Source organism: Cebidichthys violaceus, unplaced genomic scaffold, assembly GCF_023349555.1.
Source record: "Cebidichthys violaceus isolate CVI_PGR_0920_01 unplaced genomic scaffold, fCebVio1.0.p SCAF_12, whole genome shotgun sequence".
Taxonomy (NCBI): Eukaryota; Metazoa; Chordata; class Actinopteri; order Perciformes; family Stichaeidae; genus Cebidichthys; species Cebidichthys violaceus.
Genome location: NW_027176285.1, coordinates 8,140,823 through 8,161,334, shown reverse-complemented (window position 1 = coordinate 8,161,334; position 20,512 = coordinate 8,140,823). Strand labels below are relative to the sequence as shown.

Below are 20,512 nucleotides of genomic sequence, written 5' to 3'. Positions count from 1 at the left end.
CTCCCTGCCGTCCGTCCACAATCCTTATACGACGGTGCTGAGGGTGGAGGCGCAGTCTGCGGGCACGGAAGCAGGGGCGGGGCCATCTGTCGGAGTGTCGGGCCCCACCAGGAGGGTGCTGCTGTCTATGGAGTCCTCCCGCTCCTGAGAGGGCGGTGCCGAGTCCGTCACGGGGCCGGAGGCGTTGGGAATAGCTGCCTGGAGCCCGTCCACCATGGCGCTCATCTGGCTCGGCACCAGGGACACCCCGTGTCCTGCAGGTGAACAAAAAGAGAGTGAAGTCGAGAGCCTGACACACACTATGAGATACATGAACAACAGGCTCTGCGCCTACCGAGGTCCACGAAGAGGAGGCTGTCTGGGTTGATGGAGGCTTCGTACGGAGGAGGGGGGTCGTCAGGGTGCTGGATGTCGGGGTACTTGTAGGCTGCGTACGGCGGAGGAGGCTCTTGGAAATGGAAAGCTCCTCCCTCTCCGTCGTCGGACAGATGCAGGGGAGTGAGGCCGGTGCCAAAGGCATCCGGGCCGTAGTCAAAGCCGGGGACTCGTCTTCCGAGGTTGAAGTGGTGCACTGAGCAAAAAAAACAAAAGGATGATGTGAAACAACTGCACTTAAAATACAGCCACAAAATCATCCTTTTGAAAGAAACCTTCATTTACAGCAGTAATTTAACTACCAAGAGAAAGGAGAGGATTTTATGTGACTGAATCTTTATAGAAATAAGGATTGACTGTTTACAAAGCACGTTATTTCAGTGTTTTTTAAATGTCTTTGAGAAATGCCAATTTTCAACTGAAGCTTTGTGTATCGGAGCACTTTAATTTAACATTAAATAAAAACTCATGTGTTGAATGGAATTTATGTGAGATAATTTATGATGAGAAAGCCTTAAATTCCATGACCAACTTATTATTGTTCAGAGAGTGGTGTGCTAAACGCTCACAGTTTCCTCCGATCAGAGTTTCGATGCGTTCGCGTCTCCGCTGACGGAGTCTGTGCACCATGAAGAGCAGCAGAGAGAGGATGAGGAAGGACGAGATACAGCTGACGATCAGTCTCATCCCACTGGCCATCGAGTCAAACAGACTGTTTCCATCTGAGGAAAAAGAGAGAGAAAACCGACAAAATAAGAGTATCACAAGCTGGGGGCTCATTGGTGGTCCCGAGTATTAGAAATGCAGATGTCAGGTATTCTGTTCTTGTGGCAGTACCTGGGTCCAGGCAGGTGAACTTGCAGCACTCTTTGGGATCCTTGCGGAAGTGCTGGCAGCCCTGCGGACGCTCACACAACGCCGCCACGCACATCTCCGGCTCGCCGTCGTGACACGTGCAGCTCAGACACGGGTCGTCCCCCTTGGGGGTGAAGTAGTAGCCCTCGTTCACAACGTTGTCTTTTATATCCACACAGGTTTGCCCTGTCGGGGGGGGGGGGGGGGGGGGGAAATGACATCAAGACGATATCCAAATGAACTTTATATGACTGGGACAAAACGTATAGGCGTCTCTACATTTCTGATGGAAAAGACACAATGAGCACATACTCCTCTTGCAGAGAAATGGGAACTTCTTGTAGCAGTTCTCAGCGTGCCAGCTGTGCAGACCTCGTTCATTCATGCTTTTGATCTGAAAGCGCTGCAGCTGGGCACAGAAGACGTTGTCCTGGGTGGGAGACGCCTCCCCAAAGTTGGTCAGCCCCTCAGGTGGCAGAAACACCTGCATGGACCCTGTTGAGGGAAAAAAAATGTTTTTTTAAAGCATTACAACAATCAAGTTGCAGAATAATAGTTGGCTTTCTATTATTTAAATAAATTTCATACCTTTGTATGCGACCTCCCAGCGGCCCTCCAGAGAGTGGCTCTGATTGGTGATCACATACTGGTAGCCCACCCAAAACCTTAAAAACAAAAATAACTCCAATGTTTAAATGTACTTTATCAAATGGTCCACTTCAGTGTTTATGCATAAAACCAGTATTGAGCACTTTATACGGCCACTATTGGCCACTAGATGGCCTGCAAACCAATGATGGAGCACTACCCCACCTCTGCTGAGACACACTGAACATTTGAATGCATATTTACTGTATACTCCTTTCATGAAAATAAAAAAAAGATTTCAATATGTTAGATAAGTTAACTTGAAACTCTGGAGACTGAGGCTTTTCTGTGAATGAATTGAGTCATGCATGTTCAGCCAGTTATCTTCAGTGTCAATAAAGTACAAAAGAAAAGCCAAAGAAAGAGTAGACAGAGCAGTTTGTCTGCATTTGTCTTTGTACAGAAATTGCAAACTACACACAAACTGCAAATGACTGTAGAAACTCAGAACTCTGACTAAACACTAATAATATCCATTAAGTTAAGCTCTTATAACAACATACAATCAAAGGCTTTGACTGAAAAACTCACTTGCACTGGTCTCTGCGCTCACAGACTTTGTCGTCAAAATCCACCTCGATCTTCAGAATGAACTGCAGCTCCTCGTTGGTAACGAAAGTGGCCAGCGAGCCGTTGACCTTCTGACACGTATCGACCGCCTGCCAGTAGTTCTCGTTCCTCAGGTACACTTTGTAGCAGCTGGCCGTCTTCTCGTAGTGGTGCCACCCACTGGGGCATTTCTCTATGGACCGAGGATAAACTTTAACATCGTGGTTGATAAAAGAAGCGCACACACGTGATCAGAATCAGAAACAGTTTGTTATCAAGTATGAATATGCTAAACAAATATGTCTGTATTGCAGATTCCACAACATTAACAGGTGAGAGTGAAGCGGGATGCTTACTGTTGAAGCGGACAGGCTGAGCCACACCGATGACGTCTTCTACCTGGTCGTATCCGTTACCGAAACGAAACCGCTCCTCCTTTATAGCTGCAAAAAAAAGAAAAAAGAATAAGACTCAAAGTCAACAAGTGTGGACAAGTTTTTACAGAAGAACACTTTCTCCGTGCACATATCAGTTTATGTTGTGCAACCTGTTAAACGCCCGTGATGTAGTGAACAAGGCATTTCATTAGTGCGATAGATAAACAGATAAACAGACCGGGCTGCTTTCTTCTGCACTGACTCTGGCTGGTAAATATCATGTGTGCAAAGGCCTTTTTTGTTTTAAAACAGTACAAAAATTCATCTTTTTATAAATGTCCACAGAGTGTATGGACTAGTTCTGGTATTCCTCTAAGTACGCTTCTCGTTGTCTAGCTTTTTACTTACTTTAGTGCGTCTGATCAGCATTTCCTCTTTATTTCTGTAGAAAGCATGAAGCTCGTGTCTTAAGAACCGACTTCAACCCACAAAATGTCAAAGAAGTAAATAGAGATTTGAGGAAGATAAAAGCAGAACCCAAACCTTCCTTTATTGACATTAAAATGGTGCAGATTGTATTCTTCAGTAAGTATCATTAAGAGCTCACAGGGATTCAAATCTAAAATCCCAGCATTGTCTTCATGAAGCACAATCTATACCTTTCTCTAAGGGGACTGAGGATTGACTGACGTCAGGATGAATCTACAATTATTGTGACTAGTCCTCTTATTTATGCAAGAAAATGTGTTTAGATTTGACTTTCTCCCTCTTTAGAAAACACTATTAAATAGAAGTGGTCTTTTGTTTGCAGCCTGGCTTACTTTGGTACAGTCTGCAATGTGCTTGTTGCCGACTGGATATCTATTTAATACCTTTTTCCTCTTTAACCTGCGGTGGAGTCAGAAGGTGGAACAGTTGCCTCTGGTATTTGTCGAGCTGGAATTAGTGTGAGGGATCGCTCCACCTCCACATGTTGTTCAACAAAGAGCTAATCCCAAACAAGAACATTGATTTCCATGCGCGCTGTTGATTTAGCAGACAATAAGCCCTCACTGAGACATGTGCCAGCATTGTTTGTTTTTTTTTTCCTCACCTTCCTCTATGAAACCGCAGCTACTCAGCACACAGGGAACGGGTAAATGCATGCAGACAGAACGTACTATATATGCATTTTTTTAAGGATCTTTCGTGGGTGAATAAACTGCTTTTACTGCATGTTCCATAAATGTGGCTTTACTGAGGACTGAATAGAGACTGGTGTATACAGCGTTGTTTCCGGGCCTACAGCGGAAACCTAAAGGCCCGCTGCTGTGCGGAGGTCACATGCTGAACTCAATCCTCAGTAATTCCTATTATGCGGTCAGAGATCTGGGGATAAGGTCTCTCTGGATTTAAGAGGGGAAAACAATGGGATTTTGGTCAAAAGGCTTAGCGCTGCAACATCCATGCGGTGTTGAAGAGATCAACGAGCGGCCAACAACAGAGACACAAGTACAGCCACTCAAGAGTTCAACTCTGCCTCCCCCTGCCATCTGATGCGGTCAGTCCAGATCTGCTAGTCTTGATTTTACAATCCTTGTGGTGGATTAGGACTTTTTTTCTTTTTAACCAGCAGACTTAAAACCTCCTCTGTTTGTTTAAAGTAAATCAGCTGGATTGAACTGTGTCAGGGGTTCTTCGGTGCAGGCATTTGCGCCCACATTACAGGCTACTTCTGCTCATATGTGGTTCACATGTGTCACTGAGCATCTCCGGATGTCGCTCGATTAGATCCCAGAGCGTCCTTAAAGCGTTCTGGGTGCATTCACACCTGTATTTAGAGCCGTCCAGCTGTGATCCCGACCGTCCAAGTGGGAAAAAAGGTCCCAGGTGTTGCTACTCTTTCCAGAAATCAATCATGTTATGGGTTTTAGGTAACAGGGTGGGTGTAAAAAGGGGGCTTAGGAGAGCTATACTCACGGGGACAGTCCATCTCGTCACTCTTGTCCTCACATGCTGTCCAGCCGTCACACTGCCAGGACATCGGGATACACTGCATCTTCCCACTGCGGCAGGCGAACTGCCCGGGGCTGCAGCGCTGCTCTGAAACGCAACAAGAGAGGAGTTCCTGTGGTCAAACCTGCATGTGACTGAGCCGGAAAAACATTTCAAGTCCAGCAGAAGACTGAATGAGGCCAATGGCAGTCGATAAAATAAGAGATCTTACACGGTGATGGGGTGAATTTGGGGATGTAGAACACAAACAGATTTTCAATGTTCTTCCTTATAGCAACTGGGTGCAAATTATATAAAAAAACCTATTTCTCCTTCATTGTGAATGTTGTTATTTAGCACTTGTAGCCGGCTGTACATGTTGGACGTGACAGTCGGTCTTTGTGGTATTCGTCCCGCCCCTCCTCCACTGTGATTGGACGGCTGAGTAGAAAGCGACAGATACCAGTGCAGCTTTTCACCCAAAGCTAAGATTCTTTAGATTCACCGTGTCACGCTAACGGTGTTTGTAGCATATCGTAAATGCTACAATGCTGTGCTATCGCATTGCAAAGACAAAAAAAAAATACACTGGCCTCAGGGAGAAAAAAAAAGGCTTTGGTGGACAATGCACCTAAATCAGCAGTACATTTACACCCATTTCTTGTCAGCATGAGAGCCCACCCATTCAATATACTGAGAGAGCAAAGGAGGAAATAACAGATCACTTGTAAAACTTAGAGAAGGGATCCTGGCAAAGAAAACCCAGAAACTCAATATGTTTATACTAGTCATGAAAAACTTGGTGTATCCTCCCCAAATCAGACCATTGACAATATAACAATAAGACTTTTGTAAGTAATAGTTAGGTTATTAGGGCGACTGGAAAGACGCAGCCTTGGACCTGCAGCAGACACACTTAATGTCTTTTTGTTTGTCTTCACACCATGAGTGGTTAGAGGAAGCCGCTGCCTTCCTCGTGTGATGAAAGAACGGCTCTGTTCTTTCACTCCAATGGGTCCCAACGGTGTTCTTAATCATATGAGAGAACGTTCAACTGACTGTCATGCTCCAAAAACAATAAACGATATTAGCTGCTTAGAAAATAACATTTAATGTAAAGGGATTCTTCTATTGTAAAGAACGAATAAATGCAAAAAAGTTAAGAGAATAAAACAAGTGTTTTCAGGCTTCTTTTCTTTATTACAATCTGATAATATCTAAAGATCAGCAATGGTTGAAACTGAAGGATTCTAAAGAAGAGATCAGACAGACCACTACACTAAAAGATAGACTGCGGGCTTACCTGACAATAATCTTGCCAGAGCTAGCCGCGGACCTGAAACAAACAGAAACAATAGAGTGACTGTCCAATCCAACGTGTCGTCTGCTCATCATGTTGTCTATAAGGACATCTAGTATTTACACCGTCAACAACTCTCTGTGATTAGAGGGTATATCACACCATCTGCTCCTGGATACAGGTGGTTGTGTTTACCTACGAAGCTGGACCACCCACTCCTGTGACAAAGACGGAAAGAATAAAACGTGGCGCTATTTCAAGTGACTATTGTTTCAGCTGTGTATCAAACAGCCGAGGTGACATCACCCCACACAGACCAGACCTTCAGCTCTGATGATACCACTGAGCGACAGCTACACTCGGCTTTCATACAGTTATTAAAAAACAGCCTTTATTTGAACAAGAGTTCTGACTGCTGCACAAATGAATGATTAACCTGATATTAAAAAAAACCCACACATGAGCATCTGGCAATGTCCCACAAAAGTATTGATTTACAAACCAGACAAAAAGGTTTGCAAAACTATTTCCAATCATAGTGCAACCTCAGCAATAGCTTTGTTGTAAGAAAATAACAATTCAACAGCAGCTTCTCCTGTTTAAGAGAGTTAACACTTCATGAGGCCGTGCTATTATTAGCTATAAACAATAAGAAAAAAAACTTGTGGTCTGAGTCAACATATCCTGAAAAGCCGACCTGAATGCAGAATTGCAGACCGTCACTCTGCCTGAAAGGTGTCTCTCTCTCTCTCTCTCTCTCTCTCTCTCTCTCTCTCTCTCTCACTCACACTCACACTCACACTCACACTCACACTCACACACACACACACACACACACACACACACCTGTCTTACTTAATGCTAAGTGGATTGAGACGCATTACAGACTCAGTCTCAGTCTCCAGGGACCGAATCATCGATCCCATCAAGCTCCAATATGTGTCAAAGTGATGGATAACATTAAAGACCATGTGTCCCAAATGTGATGTTAATAATTAATGCACACAGAATAATAGACGAGGTAAAAAAGAACTATTGGCTTTCACAGTCGATAGTCAATCTTATTCTAAGTGCCTTGCAAGATAACATAATTATGGTAAAACATAATATCTAATCTTTAACTCACACATGTGATGTTACAAAATCCAACAGCTTTTATAGTCTTGATAGTCTTTATTCAATATTGTACTAAGACATGTTACTTTGCCATGTCAGCCTACTGGGAAGCTAGCAAACACATCCAGCTGGTGACTGTTGATCTCAGACGTAGCGACTCGTTTTAAGCTGTGTCTGCATGCGCTCACAACGAGAAAATAAACGCCTGGCTTGTACTTTCTGGTGCCTGTGGTTTGAATGAGGACTCTCTGCCTGCACAGATCCGTACTCTGTCTTTTTTTCCCGATAACTGCTGCTGGAAAATTTCACAAGTAGTAGAGTTTATTCAGATAACGGGAGACTATTTTGCTTTAGGTTATCAGATGGTACATGTTGAAGGCACAGCCTGTTTTTAGATACAAAAAAAGCCTGTATCTATGACAGCTTGATGCTGAAGTGCACTTCCCTCGACATCAACTGAACTTCAGGGTGACTGAGATGGAGTATATGAATGTGCTGTGGTTAACAGCTGCCTGGAAGCTCATTTTCGGGAGGGACATTTGTCCACAAATTGGACATGGAGGGGTTAATATATTGTTTTTGAGACGAGCTAGAGAAGACAATCGCTCAAAATGAACCACGTAGTGCACATGCTCGTCATGCATGATGCGCACACACTGTGTCTTGTGGCCATATGCAGAAATGCATCTGCCTGGTAACGACTGTATTACTGACTTATGCATGACAAACGGAGCCGTTCTGAAGGTGGGCAAGCAGGACAGAAAACATCTCTTCTTGAGGCCATTTCTCTCACAATCGAGTCTTCAACCGAGTGAACGCTGGCAACCCTGAGACACGTGAACCTTTGCATCTCTTACATAACCAACAGAAAGATACAATAAAGACTGTGAGACCGGCCAACGGCTCATTCCCACTGAAGGATAACGGCAAAGTGAACCGGCCTTGTGTGCACACCGCGTCCTCTCCAGCCGCCGATGATTCACATCAACACTGAGGCTCGCTGTTAGAAGCAGTGAGTGGGTACAAACGTTCAGTTCTTTCTTTCTTTATACCACCTCACATCTAAAAGCAATATAGTTTCTTTAAACCCGCGTGGTTGAACGCACTGCGGGTCAAATTCTTTCAAAAACAGAGCCGTTCGGTTTTGCACATTCTTAGATGGGCAGCCTACATAACAAAAAGCAATTTGGGGGGAAATGAATGTGTGTCGCATCGAAAGGCTCGACACCAATATGACAACGTCAAACACTTCAAACGGTAAACAGAGTTGCTCTTGAATACAGAGCTGTGTGACACCATATTAGGAGAACGTGGTAATACTGTTTATTTCTAGGATGATCTTTACAGACGTGTCGTCGGTCTGACTGAAATCTGTGATTACTATCAGTTTCCACTTCTGAAATGTTCATTTCCTCCACAAACAGGACAGTAACTTTAGCAAGATATCCATTTCAAATCTTCATTTAAATAGTCTTTAAACAAATGTACATCACTGTGGCTGTAATTCAAGTCTTCTCCATTTGGCTGCAACTGTAGTCTTCGTCAGTGAGGCATCAGCTGAACAAAAACATCTGACTGTTGACGGATGATGTTTGTCAAAAGTTAAACTGTTTTGTGTTGAACAGAAAGTGATAAACCAGCTGCCAGTGCAACACAGACGGCTCATTCAGCCCCACAGACGATAAACATTGTGTTCAGCCCAACGAGACTCTGCTAACTTTGTCTGCTTCTTCTGAATTAAGAGACCACATTGAAGAAGCTTAGTTGAGTCTAACCCAAATCTACTGAGCAGTCTCACATTCAAACCAAAGACACAAGCTGTCTGTAGAAGATTACCCAGATCTGCCTCGTTCTTGAGCTCATTCACATGAACAGAGGAAGGAAAATAACTCTGAATTCAACTAGTAGTGCATTTTACAACTTTTAGGACCTAATAAATTTAAAAGGGGCTATTCAAGTGTTCATACTGGGAAGTTTGTTCCCATTAATCCTCTGAGTCAGATGTTTTCCCCAATGTAAGTTGATGGAAAAAAGTATTTTATGGACCCAAAGGCTTTTAGCCGCTATGTCAAATTAGCTTCCAAGCCTGGTGCTCTTCCTCAGGCTCTGTTGGGAAACACACGGGGGAAAATGTTATATTTATCCCATGCGTTTCGCAATATTGTGCAGCAATATTGTACTTATTTACATGTGAAACTTACTAAAAGATGCTAAAAGTGATTGGGATCATAATTTCAAATTTAAAGCACCTCCAACGAGCTTCATTCTCCTTTGGATGGAGAGTCTTTAAAGCTCAACTACATTAAAATTGTTGACATTTTAATGTTGCCTGGCTCACTAGCATACATCCAGAAGGCTAACCAAAGAGCCATTTGATTTTATGATGCATGTACCTTTGCTCATCAGCAGCGGTAGACGCTGTCAGACTCTTAAAGACACCGTGAGACGGCTCAAGCCTACCTGTGCGACAGGAAAAGTGTTTCATGCTCACACCAGCGCAAACATTTTTTTAATTGAATTATGTTCCAGCAAACTGGATTATTCTTATGTCTGAGTCATGAGGGCATCAAGCTTTAGGAAGCATTCACTTGATGATCTACAAAAACACACCGTCTGTGACAACGCCTGTGCAAAATACAAAAAACAGTAAATACTGAATTCACTTATGACGAGATTGATAATTACGGTTGATTACACTCTATAATTGAGTGCAGATCTACTTCCTATTTTCCCAAGAAACCAAACACAAATTAACCAGAAGAAGTATGCCGTGTTGATTGTACTGTGTTTTCCGGGCACTTTTTATCAAACCAAATGTGTTTATTCACGACTTGAACAGATTAAAGCAGATAGCAGCAGTAGATGGTTCAGGGTCTCCCAGAACAGGCTGAACCACTATAAACAATCATTCCTGCTTATGCCTATTAAGACAACACTAACAGGTAATCTAAGGCCATGGGGGTTGTGCATTATGTCACCACTGTCAGAAGGTGTGTCGCCGTGTGTGTACGTGCAAACTGTTACATGGAAGTGGTGGTGTTGTATGATTTAATCTTCTGTGGAAGTCCAGAAACATATCTCTCTATGCGGACATTAAAAGCATAACTTATTTTACCTTTGCTTCTCCAATCCACACGTTTATCAGGATCACAAGATCAGGCCTACAGGAAACCACAAGATGCTTTTTATGGCTAAAAAAGTGTTTGCATTCAAAGCACATGCTCAGGCTTTCAATAGAGACAGACTATTTGAAAAACATTTTCCTGCTTGATCTTTAAAAACTGTGCATTTTGTGACAGATTGACTAACCGAGGAGGCCTATATTGTGCCAATAATGTGTTGTAAGTGGTTGTATTATTGAAAACAAACATTTACACTAAGTATTTGCTTATTAGGGATTTTGTATGTTTTTAATCAACCAGATTGTCTCTGCAGTACAAAACAGAAGCATCTTTTAGGAAAGTGTCATGACAATTACATTACTGTGTTGTTCAACACTCGGATGTTTGACTGTGTAGCTGAACGATGAGGCAATGAGAGACAGCTTCTGTGATGCAGGAGCATGAATCTCTGACAAGCATTTCAAATTCAAGCGGACACGGACACACACACACACACACACACACACACACACACACACACACACACACACACACACACACAGCTAGGTTAAATTGTTTACATGGCTGTAAAGACACCCACCTCTTAAAACAGGAGTGAAGTTAAATCTTCATAACAGAATTTATCAATACAGCTTTAATAAAAGTGTCAAAATAGCTCATAAAAGAGAGGCAACGGTCTGTGTGTGTGTGTGTGTGTGTGTGTGTGTGTGTGTGTGTGTATACACGCACGCACACACACACACACACACACAAATAATGTGGTTCTGTTGTTTTGTTGTATAAAACTTTAAGTTTTGATTGCCGAAGAGATTGTTTTTTGCCTACTTTTTAAATGTCTTTTTACTGCTATAATAGCGACAGCAAGGCGGTCCCCCACAGTCCAACAGAAGCATAGCAGCGGTTATAAAAACCACTCGAGCTCGTGGTTTATCCAGCAGGCCTCTCCGCCTGACCTGTAATCTGTTTCTCTCTTCGAGCTCCACGGGAATAAATGCAGAATAAAAACGTGGATGCATTTACCTGTCCGTGGTGGGTCCGTTAACGTGAGGACGAAGAGGAGAGAGAAGAGGACGAAACTGCTGCTGTCAGCCTTTGGCAACATTTATCCTCCATTCATAGTCACTCCTCTATCCAGAAAATTGTTTAAAAAAAACATAAACCGAGGATCTGCGCCGCCGCCGCCGCCCTCCTCCTCCGGAGTTAACACGTTACCCTCTTAACACAGTTTGCACCCATTGTACGCACTCGGAGTGTCAGCTAGCGAAGACAAACCGCGTCTATAAAGCATAGTCGCACCGCACAGCGACACAGATTGTTGCTTAATCTCGCCGAGCAGCTAACGTTAGCTGACTGGCTCCTCCGCCGTGCGCGTCGTCCGTCCTCTCAGCGCTGCTGATTCAAGATGGCCGCTGCCTCCCATCACAACAATCCCAAACATTCAACACAGGAGGCTGTCAGCTGGAGGAGCTGGCGGGGCGGAGTTAAACCGCTTTTACCCAGAGAGACACACGATAACCAGCGTGTGTGTGTGTGTGTGTGTGTGTGTACCCGTAGAGATTATTATGAGATGAATCCAACATAAAATATGCTCAGTGGGCGGATGGCATCGATGTACGGGCGGCGCTGATGCGCAGTTTATCATACAGCATGATGCGAAAGGGCTGTTTATTTTTAGTTTCTTAAGCATATCATAAGACTATGATGAACTATTATTGTACCAATTAAAAAAAAAAGCTAATTATATTAAATGCATATATAAATATGCATTACTACCCTGAATGTTATGTGGATATAATTTACTTTATATAATGTATTTTTATATATATATCAAACATTCACTGTACTAAAACCATAGGTTTGTGTAAGTATAATGTCCACAACTAAATCCATATTATATCAAGCTACTGTGTGTGTGTGTGTGTGTGTGTGTGTGTGTGTGTGTGTGTGTGTGTGTGTGTGTTTGAGGACATGTAACCCCTAATGCTCATTAAAACAACAAAAAAACAATACCAGACTTATTTAAACACAGTGTGACTCGGCCTACATTTGAAGCTTGTTCAACCACCAGTAGGAGGTAGAACAGATCTGTTAAGGATGTCATGGTATTAGATTCTTTTGTAGACCTTTTTTTGTCAAACGTGTCCAGTTTTATTTTAGAGTTTAAGAAAAAGGTTGTACAGATGTATAATGCTGAGCCCAGCTCTGCCTGACATTTACATATGAGCGAGCTGACTAACTGAAGCCTTGCAATTGTTTGACGTTGGGTTGAGTCATTTCTATGACGCAGAGACACTGAACATGCCATGGCAGCATGGATGGAGAGCTGGGCGACAGCTATTGGATGAAATTATTAAATATTGGATCAGAAACAGCTACAGGATTATATGTATATATTTACATCATTTAAGCTGCTGTGTGAGACGGATACCAAACATTTGTTGAGTGGAAACAGCTGTACAAAAATCTATGAAACATTGCATTGGGATAAAACTAAATTAAAAAAATCAAGTTACACAATATAATTTGAACACTGTATTTAGCAGGGATGTCTATTAACCCGTCTGCTCAAAAATAGAGAAAACTTCTTGAAAATTCCTCAGTCCTGTGTGCATTTCTTCACCCAGTCATCCGACTGAAAGATGTGCTCTTTAACTGGAGAAAACTGGGTCTGGACAGTTCAAAATCAAGTTTTCCACGTAACATATCTGTTTTGTACAATCCCAGCAGAGAACAGCTTCTCTCACTTAGAAATAATCGGCGGCTTTCCGTCTCTTGGGAAGTTGCAGCAGATTGTCTGTCAGAGACGTGAGGTCCTGAGAGCTGGGCGTCTTGACTTTAGTTGGCGTCGGCGTTCCCGTGGGAGTGGACGGGCCGCCAAAAGGAGACTTGCAGCCGGGGACTTGATGTGAGGGCGACGGGGTGTAACTCGCTCGTAATGCTTTGTCTGTGTATTTGCTGGACGTCCGATTTACGAGCCTCTGCAGAGCGGGGGTGAGGGCTGGGCTCAGACCTTTAGGAGTAAGACTGCAACACAAAAGTTCAGTTAAGAAGAGTATCATTTTCCTTCACAACCGCGCTAATAAAAAGGAATCAAGTAGCATAAAATAATTTAATAATCAAGAGGGCAGAAATGTTTTTACCTTGCAAGGTTCTCTGTGACTTTTCGCAACGCCTCCTGTTTCTTTGCGCGGTTTTTAGCGGCGGCTTCATTGGCCATCTTTAAACCCAGCCTCTCTCGTCTTCCTGGTTCTGGAATCTTTTAAAACACATATTCAATGTCAACATTTTACAACAAAACAATCAATGTTTAACAAAGAGTTAGCTACCGCTGGAGGTTCAGTACCTTAAATGACGGACCATGATTCCTCTCAATATACGGGCTGTCTGATCCATCCAGGCGGAATGGGGTGCTCTCAATCTCACCCCAGGTCATCAGAGGCGACTCAGCCACACCTGAGGGGACAGAAACGGCTTTGAGATCTCTCCTCCAAATGTTAGAAGGTTGCTGAATGAGCCATACAAGGCACACGCATTCAGTTTGATCTGTCTCAGGACTGTTACTGAGAGCCACTCACCAGGTGCTGGGGATGGCATACTTTCAAAACCATATCCATTTACTGTCGGGGAGTCGTGTGGGATGAGCTCTTTCCCATCAGGTCCTACTTTACCCTGTTTGAACTGGACAGAAAACACGACACATCAGCTACTTGAATTAACACTCTTATTCAACTGAAGAATAGACTTCCACGTATGGGGCACACATAGGCCAAAACAAAACCACATTAATGTTTTTCATACATTCGTATAACCTACCTGTGCATTGAGGGCTGCAGCCTGCTGAATCTGACTTTTGTTGAGAGCTTTGCTGAATGGGTCTCCAGCAAAGCGCGTGTTCTTGTGAACAACCTCCCGAGGCTTCTTAAATAGAGCATCGTCGTCTTTAACACCTGATTACGTGAAAACACATGAACATATATTTTTCTCTCACAGTGAAATTACCTCCAATAGGGATTAATGACACATAACGAAAAGAATGTTAATTCAATCCAAGTTTGGTCTTCTTACCCTCTGGGTAATACATCAAGGCATTCTTGGCTTTGTACTCCCACGTCTCAAGCCCAGCTTTGACACATTCAAGTGCTGCTTTCTCTGCTGATGGTAACGCAAGGTTCTCTTCGTGGCGCTGCAAAAACATCAGAAGTGTTTATAAATGCAGTCTAGGGGCGTACCGATACTTTAATAGTTGTCTGACAGACAGTTATCAACTGCAAACAAAACCATGCAACCCTCATTACCATCATAGATGTGGTTTTGCGTGGAGGAGTGAGCTACAAACCTTAATCTGACGTTAACATAACATACACCAATTTGGCCAAAGGGAATTTAATTTTCACCTGTAATCCAAACATATCATTCCTTTGCTTTCAATTTAATTTACGAGTTTAACTCTGCACACACATACCTGTTTGTATTCAGCCTCCGCCTCATATAACCAGGAATGCCTAACCCTCTCCTTGTCCTCTGCCAGATCCATTATCTGCTCAAACGATGCATTATCCTCACTGGTATTTTTAGCAAGGAAGCGATCCAGAGCGGGCAGCTCTTTCTCTTCCTTGTCATCATCCTTGCTCTCTATAAAGACAACACCATTAGAAATAGGGTTAATCTACTTGTGAGTATTTCTAATTCCATTCATTAGGAGAATTACGGACTAAACATGGTTTCAATAAGACACAGATCTGGCGTGTGTTATCTGTTAATCTTCATCTTATTAAAATATATTCTTACCCCCGTCTAAACCTTTACCGCCATGAGTGGAGGAGGGAGACCCTGAGCGGCCCACTGGTGTCTCAAAGCTTGCTGGTGTCACATCTTATATACAAAGAGGAACAAATGAGAAAAGAAATAGGCGTGATGCTCATTCAGACTGAATATTTCATCCTGTAAATAAGGTATACCAACATGAAAGTACAGTGGTCTATTTCACTCCTCGTACTACTCACGGGGTGCTGAAGATCGTGGGGTAGATTTGGTCAAGGACGATCCATATCGGATGGATATCTCTCTCATTCTTTCCAAGTCACCAGTTTCCTCCGCGTCAAGGTAGTCCTTCTGCGCTTGCAATTTAGTCACATCTGGGAAGAAGTCCCTCTGGATGATCTTTTCTAAACTCTGTTGGAAGTTGACAGTTGGGTTTATTTGACTTTGTAATGTTGGTACAACAACGAAGAACAAATGTAGAATTAACATGTACATCTCAGGCAAGTCTGGTATTTTCATGGATGCCTTTCTGTTGTCTGATGACCACCGATAGCTCGTCCCTAATTGTCTGGTTGTCCGTCATGTATCTACCTCAATGTACTCCTCTTCGTCGAGGACCTTCCTATGCAGCTTCCCCTTGTCGTTCTCCTCGGGTTGTTGTTGTAGGAGAGCCATTGTTGACACTGTGACAGGGACGAGAGTCCCGCACAACGCTCTCCTCACGCTGGCGCTGCCCTCCATTGTAGACCCTTGTTAGCCTGCTAGGCTAATGGTTTAGCTTCAACGAAAGAACTGCGACTGAATCGAAACGGAAGGCGGCTTGATGCACAGCGTCTAAGTATTTAGAGCTAACCGTTTATATCTAGACATGTAATACTACACGAACGTCACTAACTGTTACGTTAACAAGCTAACTAAGGTTAGCTACCGTCGGCTAACTTCACAACCAGCGTACAAACTACGCACTACGTAAAGGCTACAGTCTGAAGTTTTACGTCACCGGAAGTTTACGGCCTCTCAGGAAATTTCCAGAATAAAATAGAAATACATTTCCGGTATAATAATAATAATAATAATAATAATGATATTCATATGTATTATATGGGGATGGGAGACGACTTATTGGTTACATTTTACTATAACCTAAAGTTAAAAAGTTGTGTTCTTCAGTGTAATCATAATATAAGTGTTGTTAGGTCAGCTCTAGGGTATTCACTTGAGGATGCGGCATTGATATTACTATTTGTAAAGGAATCTGTGGTTGTATTTTATTAAACATACATTAAATACATGCTTGCATTCATTTTTTAATATTAACAATAATACTACTACTATATTCTCTAAAGATAAAATAACAATTTTAGCAATAATAATACTGCTAATAAAAGATGATGTATCTACCAAGCAATAGCCAGAGTTTCACTCTGATCCCTGTTATCTACCCACACAGAATGATATATATATATATATATATATATATATATATATATATATATATATATATATATATATATATATATATATATATATATATTCTAACCCAAAAAGGATTGTGTAACCACAAAACTGAGTTTTTGAGCAAAAAGTGAAAGCTGTTCAAATACAGTAAAATAATGAAGTTCTATCCTGACGTGTTCGCTTCATGTCAGCTTTTAAATTGTTATGACGCCCAACTTAGATGTGTTATAGCTTGTGTAAAAAATAGTTCCTCCACCTCTCGCAAAAGAACTTTATTTGTTCGCAAGGACACTTTTTTTTCACAACCAGTGCAAATAATAACAAATTTCAGATTCCAGATGTATCTTAGATTAGTATTAGCACACTGAAAGTCCTTCGATCTTGCAATCAACCAATCAGATTCACAAATAGGCTACAAAACTGTCACATGATCTGACAGACACAATATAGCAATAATATAGCTATTATATAGCAATACAAAATAATTTTATTTATACAACTCAAGCTCACACATATACACGGCTCTCTTCTTTTTCAGTGTTGTGGTCCATATAGTACAAAATTTAGTTTTCTGTGTCTCCCATACAAAATGATAGTCTTTTCTGCCGTCTCCACTTTGCTCTTCGGTTTTTAAACCAAACCTACCGGTAGAAAAAAGGTCACGTTATTTAGTTATTTGTTTGTTTTTTTGGCACATTGTATATATACTTAAAAAATAACAGCATTGGAGATCATTATCAACACAGGCATATAATTAAAATATGTCAAATTGACTAGAGCGTAGGTGAAAGTTAGTGCTATCATAATAATACTCAAATGAAGTGTTTAAACTTGCACACATCTTTAGGAATGGCCCACAATAAGGTACTAAGTTGGAGCAGTCTGAAACATAGCTAACCCTGTATCACTGTGAAAACATGACTATTTGTTGAGATGCTGAACGTGACAGTCTTACCTCTACTCTTTCTTCTCTTAAGTGAGTATGCTGTGCTAGTTTCTCCCTTGTGGTCACATCTGGATACTGGTTCTGCAGGAAAAGCTCCTCTAGTGCATCCAGCTGCTCCTCTGTGAAAATAGTGCGATGACGCCTGGTCCGCCTCTGCACCTGACCGGGCGACTGCTGCTCCTCCCTGTGAGCATCTCCCAGCCTGCACGGGTCTGTGAGCATCGCTGGGGGCCATCCGTACTGACAGGCTGCAGGGAGGAGATCTGATTTTAGGTGAGGGTGCAAAGTAAATGTAAAAGGTGTCAATAGAACTGACCCTTCTCATGAAGAGAATGGGTTTGGTCTTACCTTCATGAATGAAATCAGTCTGATAAGTGTCTCCACAGTGGGAGCAGTAGCAGCAGCACAGGCAGGTGTGATGAACAGCCTCCATCTGACCTCCGACAGGACTCACTGCCTTCTCTTTTAGTCCAGCGCCACTTTCTCCACATGACCGTCTGTCTCCATTAGTGTTGGGATAATTGCTCAGTATGTTTTCAATAGTGAAAGGAAACTTTTGTCTCTCTATCCTGATCAGTCCATCCATCTCCAAAGAAATTCCAATAAAACACAAGCGGCAATGATCGCAGGATATTGACACACACAGTTCAGACTCAGCTGCTCCTCTGCTTCTCCTCTCTCACAACGGTGTGTCGGGCCCTTATAACGAAATTGGAAGGCAAAAAAAAAAGAAGAAAGAAAGTAAAACTATAATCCCCCTGTGGACCAGACACATAAAACGGTTGAAACTTAATTCCTAGCTAATCTGGGCAGTTTTGTGAAGAGGTTAGGGAGGACGGCAGATTCAGTTAATCTTGCCTCATTCCTTTCTCCAAAAGAAATCAGATTTCACTGCATAAAATGAGAAGTGGAGAGCTCCTAAGATCCTTATTGTTGGGGTTTTAGAGAAAAGGGGATTGCTTGGTATTAGAAACCTGGATTTAAAGATAAACGCTTTTTTTTTTTTGGTGTGGCCAGAGACTTGTGTTATGCTGAATTTGAGGATTAGCGCTGAAATTTATTTCATAATGTCGCTTTCCCATTTAGCTTTATCAACGAGTGATCAGACTGCACTGCTAACAATACTAATTAAGCATACTAATTACACACAGTTGAATTATTGACTCATCTTGCTAGTGATGTGTGGTGACACTAATAGATTTGTATGTTCTTACTCAGTACAGACAAAACAAAAGCAGTACGAGTGAATTCAGAAAAGGGGTACCTCCATGTGGCATGTATTCACATGCATCACGAGTCTTATCTGTGCGGTGCAGTCTTTCATCCTCACTTCTCTGACAATGTGCACAGCTGATGTAAAGCTATTACAGGTTAAATTCATCCCCCGCAACAAATCCCGTGATTTCATACAAGGTAATATACCTTTTTTTTTTTCAGAGAATTAATGGATTTCGACAATCTGTCTTAAGCTCCTCTTATAAGGGCTTTTGAAAACAGATAACAATAAACACCATCCCATCCTTTTCACTTGGGTTTAATAGTGTCGGGATTGTTGATGTATAGTTTGCGGATCATGTGAGATCGCAATCTAGCAGATATTGTGGTCCTCAATAGAAGCAATTGTATCACATCCACATTGGTCCAACCAGTTCAAAATTCATTACTGGGGATTAGAATGATAAAGGTTCATTTTGTTGTTGTAAGAGCAATATTTGGCACAAGAGGTAAAGAAAAGAAAAGCCACCACCGCCCACATGGCTGATACAGTTTTTCTAGATGTTTGCAGAGCTGCTTGGATGGCTCTTTTCAATTTAAAGTGATTTTCACCTGTAAAACTGTGGCGCATTACTACCCGACAAATACACAACCTGAAGCGACAAGATGGACAATACTGATCAGGCCCCGAAACAAAAGTCAACCAAAAATTGTTCAGATAAAGTGAGAAAACACGAGGTAAAAAACCGCATATCTTGATGTGATGCTACATTTTGAAGACAGTAGGCTAATATTATAATTCCAAATTCCAATTGATACATAATTGATAAAGGACACAAATCAAACCAGTACAATTCAGACAGCAGACAAGACGCAGGATTACAAATTCTCTTACTGATGATAAATAAGCAGACAACTCCACATGGCATCAGACTGTTCCCATGTGAAAAAGCACAGCGTCTCTGTTCTTTGCTGGACTGAGGCCCAAAACCTCCTGGGGAATCGCAGATTGCAGCTGTGAAACCAGGACATGCAGAGGATCAACTTTCCTCCCTGTTTACTCCAGACTTGCTTGTGCATGGAAACACAGTAACTGTTGAAGGCCCAGAGAGCACTTGTCAGATAGTGTCAGAAACTCCACATCTAATAGCTGCATTAATACAAATATTATGTTTCTCTCTCCTCATGTACTCATTTATTTTACCTATAGAATCTGAAAATGAGCTCTAGCATTTGGTGTGTAATAGTCGGGCTTCAACATCACCCTGCAGGCTCTATAAACTAAAGGTAATATGTTTTGTTGTACCAGTATGTTTATGCTTCCGACTTTAAATTCAACCCAGGATTTCTGTTCTATTATGTAGAACTATTTTTGTAGTTAGTTGTTCAATGCAATAAAATCCATTTTAATAATCGTTGCATCATCACATGGCATAGCCTGCATCACAAAGCTTCACAATTTTGTCTCTACCATCTTATTTTTGGTATTATTTGTATTACAATCTATTTTACAGCAATAGATTCTTGTGTAAAAGCAGTGTGTACAACAGGGATCTGAAAAGGTAAACAAATGTAGGAAATTTAGGCTATAGATGTGACTTATTAATTATTAATTAAACTGCAAACAGTTACGCCTACCTTTCAGAGGAGACAAGGATCATGACAGTAATCAAAATATTTTAACAACGCAAAACATTTTAGATACGTCATACAGAAAAAAAGATGTTTATGTTTGCGCCCCAGGGTGCTGCCTCCAAAAGCTGAAATGCCCCCTGTCCTGTACCTGCGTTGTAATGGCAAAGAGCAGCAAATGAGG

The 20,512-nt window shown here is 42.0% G+C and overlaps 3 protein-coding genes across 4 annotated transcripts in view; all 3 read right to left on the bottom strand.

Moving 5' to 3' along the window:
* The window catches only part of dgcr2 (DiGeorge syndrome critical region gene 2), a 13,815-nt gene extending 2,087 nt beyond the window's left edge, over positions 1–11,728 (bottom strand). The window contains exons 1-11 of one of the 2 annotated variants that reach the window (XM_068706127.1): positions 11,337–11,728; positions 6,082–6,114; positions 4,764–4,886; positions 2,784–2,870; positions 2,410–2,620; positions 1,819–1,895; positions 1,543–1,725; positions 1,213–1,416; positions 945–1,097; positions 335–571; positions 1–254 (exon numbers count right to left, since the gene is read on the bottom strand). The exon at positions 1–254 is cut by the window's left edge and continues 2,087 nt beyond it. In XM_068706127.1, coding sequence (XP_068562228.1) covers positions 25–254; positions 335–571; positions 945–1,097; positions 1,213–1,416; positions 1,543–1,725; positions 1,819–1,895; positions 2,410–2,620; positions 2,784–2,870; positions 4,764–4,886; positions 6,082–6,114; positions 11,337–11,418 — 1,620 coding nt within the window. In that variant the 5' untranslated portion in view covers positions 11,419–11,728 and the 3' untranslated portion in view covers positions 1–24. The remainder of the gene's footprint in view (positions 255–334; positions 572–944; positions 1,098–1,212; positions 1,417–1,542; positions 1,726–1,818; positions 1,896–2,409; positions 2,621–2,783; positions 2,871–4,763; positions 4,887–6,081; positions 6,115–11,336) is intronic. The other variant, XM_068706129.1, reaches the window with a different exon arrangement.
* A 712-nt stretch (positions 11,729–12,440) lies between these two features.
* ess2 (ess-2 splicing factor homolog) lies at positions 12,441–16,047 on the bottom strand. The gene is made up of 10 exons (XM_068706126.1): positions 15,669–16,047; positions 15,320–15,488; positions 15,105–15,188; positions 14,779–14,948; positions 14,382–14,499; positions 14,130–14,263; positions 13,892–13,994; positions 13,660–13,769; positions 13,457–13,572; positions 12,441–13,340 (listed from the first exon to the last, which is right to left on the bottom strand). The coding sequence occupies exons 1-10, from the start codon at positions 15,816–15,818 to the stop codon at positions 13,061–13,063; spliced, it is 1,434 nt and encodes a 477-aa protein (XP_068562227.1). The 5' UTR covers positions 15,819–16,047; the 3' UTR covers positions 12,441–13,060.
* Positions 16,048–16,906: 859 nt separating this feature from the next.
* On the bottom strand, positions 16,907–19,527 carry LOC137868647 (homeobox protein goosecoid-2-like). The gene is made up of 3 exons (XM_068705524.1): positions 17,830–19,527; positions 17,491–17,729; positions 16,907–17,176 (listed from the first exon to the last, which is right to left on the bottom strand). Exons 1-3 carry the CDS (start codon positions 18,065–18,067, stop codon positions 17,099–17,101), a joined length of 555 nt encoding a protein of 184 aa, XP_068561625.1. The 5' UTR covers positions 18,068–19,527; the 3' UTR covers positions 16,907–17,098.
* Between the last annotated feature and the right edge of the window lie 985 nt (positions 19,528–20,512).

Excerpts from the sequence above, each read along its gene's own strand:
- ess2 (XM_068706126.1), bottom strand. The coding sequence starts at position 15,818 with ATGGAGGGCAGCGCCAGCGTGAGGAGAGCGTTGTGCGGGACTCTCGTC. Across the intron at positions 15,189-15,319 it reads CCCACGATCTTCAGCACCCC|ATGTGACACCAGCAAGCTTT; the intron begins GTGAGTAGTACG and ends TTTGTATATAAG. Across the intron at positions 13,770-13,891 it reads TATGCCATCCCCAGCACCTG|GTGTGGCTGAGTCGCCTCTG; the intron begins GTGAGTGGCTCT and ends CTGTCCCCTCAG.
- LOC137868647 (XM_068705524.1), bottom strand. The coding sequence starts at position 18,067 with ATGGATGGACTGATCAGGATAGAGAGACAAAAGTTTCCTTTCACTATT. Across the intron at positions 17,730-17,829 it reads GACTGATTTCATTCATGAAG|CCTGTCAGTACGGATGGCCC; the intron begins GTAAGACCAAAC and ends TCCTCCCTGCAG. Across the intron at positions 17,177-17,490 it reads TAAGAGAAGAAAGAGTAGAG|GTTTGGTTTAAAAACCGAAG; the intron begins GTAAGACTGTCA and ends TTCTACCGGTAG.